The 3,305-nt window shown below is 47.4% G+C and overlaps 1 protein-coding gene across 1 annotated transcript in view; it reads right to left on the reverse strand.

The window, feature by feature from the left end:
• The window catches only part of LOC107109960 (beta-soluble NSF attachment protein), a gene marked incomplete at its 5' end in the record, with an annotated part of 10,380 nt that extends 7,268 nt beyond the window's left edge, over positions 1-3,112 (reverse strand). The window contains one exon of the mRNA XM_015410669.1: positions 3,028-3,112. Coding sequence (XP_015266155.1) covers positions 3,028-3,112 — 85 coding nt within the window. The remainder of the gene's footprint in view (positions 1-3,027) is intronic.
• Positions 3,113-3,305: the final 193 nt, after the last annotated feature.

The following is a 3,305-nucleotide window of genomic DNA, read 5'->3' on the forward strand; positions in this document are numbered from 1 at the left end:
GTGCGCATGTACACACATCCGGTACTACGCTTTCATAGTTCCGACCTTCTTCCTGTTGTTATTGGCTTGTCTAGGATTTCAGCTTCCTCTTGTTCGGGTCGGAAACCTTTCTCAGCCACACCAACCTCCCTCTTCCCGCGATAACTTTCGTCAGTTTCGGTTTTTCAGTCGCGCGCTTATCTCTTCTGCCGCCACAGGAATGTTCAACAATAACGTTTTTCTCCTTTTAACGCCTTCAATCAATTCATTTCTTATCCGGAATCAGATCACTGGGATCTTTAATTGACTATCCGCTTGACCGCATGCATCAGATTAACTCGTAACTTAGTTCAGGTAAGCGGTACGTTTTTGTTATCTATCACGATCAATTCGGGTTATGCATTGCTTCTTTTCACTTACAAGTAGTTTCCCCTCTTCAAGAAGTCAGCTGACGGCGAATTTATGCCGGGTACCCGGCTCGAACGGCCCCTGGAGAGTTGCTCGGCAATTGCCCTCTTCGTGGGAGGAGATCAAAGCTCGATTCAGCTTCTTCCGAAGCTCAATCTTGCCAATCTCACACTCCCTCTTGGGTGCTGCTGCCTGCTTGTCCCCCCCCCCCTCTAGGGAGCGATGCGTTGGGCTGGAAACAGCCCAAACTGTCAGAAGAGGCCATCGTCCGCTCCGCACAAGCCGCGGAACGCGTCAATGCACCATCTTAGCTCGACCGGAAGCCGCATTCCTCTCCCTTCTGATACAGCCAGACTTGGGTTGCCAACTACCAGGTGGGGTCTGGAGATCTGATCTCCAGACGACAGAAATTACTGCCCCAGGAGAAAATGGCTGCTTTGGAAGATGGACACAATGGTATTACATGCTGCTAAAGGTCCCTCCCCTCCCCAAACCCCGCCCTCCGCAGGCCCCACTCTCAAAATCTCCAGGTACTTCCCAACCCAGAATTGGCAACCCTAAGCCAGACCCAGAATTCTTATGTGTGTGTGTGTGTGAGTATGCAGGTGTGTGTGCGTGCACACACCTGAAAGGCATGGTTGACCTCTGGTGACCCCTCGTGGGGCTTGGATGTTTCAGAGAGGTGGCTTGCTATCACCTTCCTCTGCATCCTAGCCCTGGTATTCCTTGGAGGTCTCCCTTCCCATTACTTGCCAGAGTCAGCCCTGCTTAGCTTCCGAGATCTGACAAGATTGGGCTTGCCTGGGCTATCCAGGTCAGGGCTCCAGACCCAGAATTCCTGACTCATTTATGATACTAAAATGGACACACAGGCCAGGGGAATGCCAGTCCGAGGAAACTAATTTGGGATCTGGATGGTTCCACAAGAAGGGAAAGAATTCCAGAAGGGAAAGGATTTCATTCTATCGTGAAGAAGGGAAAAGGGAAAACAAACATAATATGTCCAGATTTACACTCTCAGCGCGAAAAGACTTGCCTGTTGGATTCTTCACCTTTGTAATAATCTGCAGCTTGCTCGTAATGTGCGATAGCCTAAGAAAAGAATGAAATACATTTTTGTTTTCAGCAATGCTACTTTCAGATTTGACGTTCCAGGAACAGACCATGCCGATTAAGATCACAGTTTAGAAATGTCCTCCATTTAAAAGGAGGTGAAAGATCACAGGCTCGCTCCCACAAATTATGTCAGGCTTTCACAGGTACCAAAACTGGCGTATGTGTCTTAGCAGCAGTGTTCCCTCTAAGCTGAAAGACACCAGAGAAAGTTCAGTCCTAACACTTGCTAACGGGCCACAGATGGATTTTCCCTAGTTTGATCACTCAAGTGCGCTCTCAGGCAGTCCGGATGGACTGCTCATTCCATACCGACTCAGTGCCATTTCTCCCCCCCCCCCCCTTATGCAAATAACCACATACTCCCTGGGGAACCCTCAGTGCGGAGGTTCGATTCCTCATTTATGCGCATGGGAAACAAAAGGCAAAAAACCCCACTCGCCTTAGGTGGCGTCTGATCACGCAGTGATGGACTGAGCCCGCAGCACAAAGGGATGTGTGATCACGCGACTGCGAGTCAAATTCCTCCAGAGGAAATAGGGGCACTTCCCCTCTGCGCCAAATGGCACCTCTGACCGCAGCCTTGGAGAGCACAAGGACTTTGTAATGTGTGAATTGGCCTTCAGTCAAGTTTGGTTCAGGCACACCTGTCATTGCCCAGTTCTTGATAAAACTTGTAACGGTGTCAGCTTTCAAATTTGTAAAAAAACCATGACTGTGACATAGAAAACTGCCTTATACCTAGCTCTGTGTTCTGTCCTCTAACTGCCAGAAGCTCTCCACCTCGCTTCCTGCAACCCTTTAACTAGAAATGCAAAAGAAGCAGGCGCTCTAGCACAGAACAGCACAAATGCCCTCTTGACGGTGACCGAGGAAAAACGGGAAATCACAACCGTAACGCAGGCACTGATAGTTTGGAAACCAGATGGTAAAACATTTATAACAGGGGTCTGTATCAGGAGATCTGAAAGGTAGATCCGGGATTTCATTAAAAATATAACCTGAGTTGGCTGTACTTCCATCTGGCTGAGATAACTGGGAAGTAATCTATCTTCACAACAGGCATCTAAAAGGAAAACGCCCCTGGCTTTGAACAGCTAATTCCTGAAAAGGGGACAAAGGGTTCCTTTCATCAAAGGATGTGCGGCATCACAACCAGACTTACAGGAAGGATTGCAGTCTGATGCATCCCCAAATCTATTGCTCCACTTCTCAAGTCACCCATGAGAAGTGTGGTGTAGTGGTTACAGTATCAAACTAGGATAGGGGAGACCCCGGTTCAAATTCCCGCTCTGTCATGGAAACTTGCTGAATGATCTTGGACCAGTTACACATTCCCAGCCTAACCTACCCCCATCGGGTTGTTGTGAGGATAAAACAGAGAAGAGAGGGAATATTGTAAGCTACTTTGGGTCACCATTAGGGAAGGAAGTGGGGTATAAATGTAGTAAGTAAACAGATACTCAGTTAAATTGCATGCCTGTTGGTTTATACACACGCTTCTAAAACGGAAGGCTGGGTACCGACCTGTTCAAAAATTTCAACAGCCTTCTGATATTGCTCTAGCTGAGCTGCATATCCAGCTACTTTCAGCAGACATTTGTTTGCAGAACTAGAAGGGAAAAAATTATAATTCAGTGAATGGTACAAGAAGAAAAAGAAATGCAAAAATGTACCAATGCTCAAATGCGCTCTCTGGTGAAAGGGCCTGCTACAAACGATGTTAAAAGACTAAGTTTGCTAGAGAAGGCATTCATTCCAATGGCATGCATTGAATTCTTTTGCCTCATAGGGATTGAAAAGGA

The sequence above is a fragment of the Gekko japonicus genome, unplaced genomic scaffold (genome assembly GCF_001447785.1).
Source record: "Gekko japonicus isolate JY-2015 unplaced genomic scaffold, Gekko_japonicus_V1.1 scaffold5040, whole genome shotgun sequence".
Classification (NCBI taxonomy): domain Eukaryota; kingdom Metazoa; phylum Chordata; class Lepidosauria; order Squamata; family Gekkonidae; genus Gekko; species Gekko japonicus.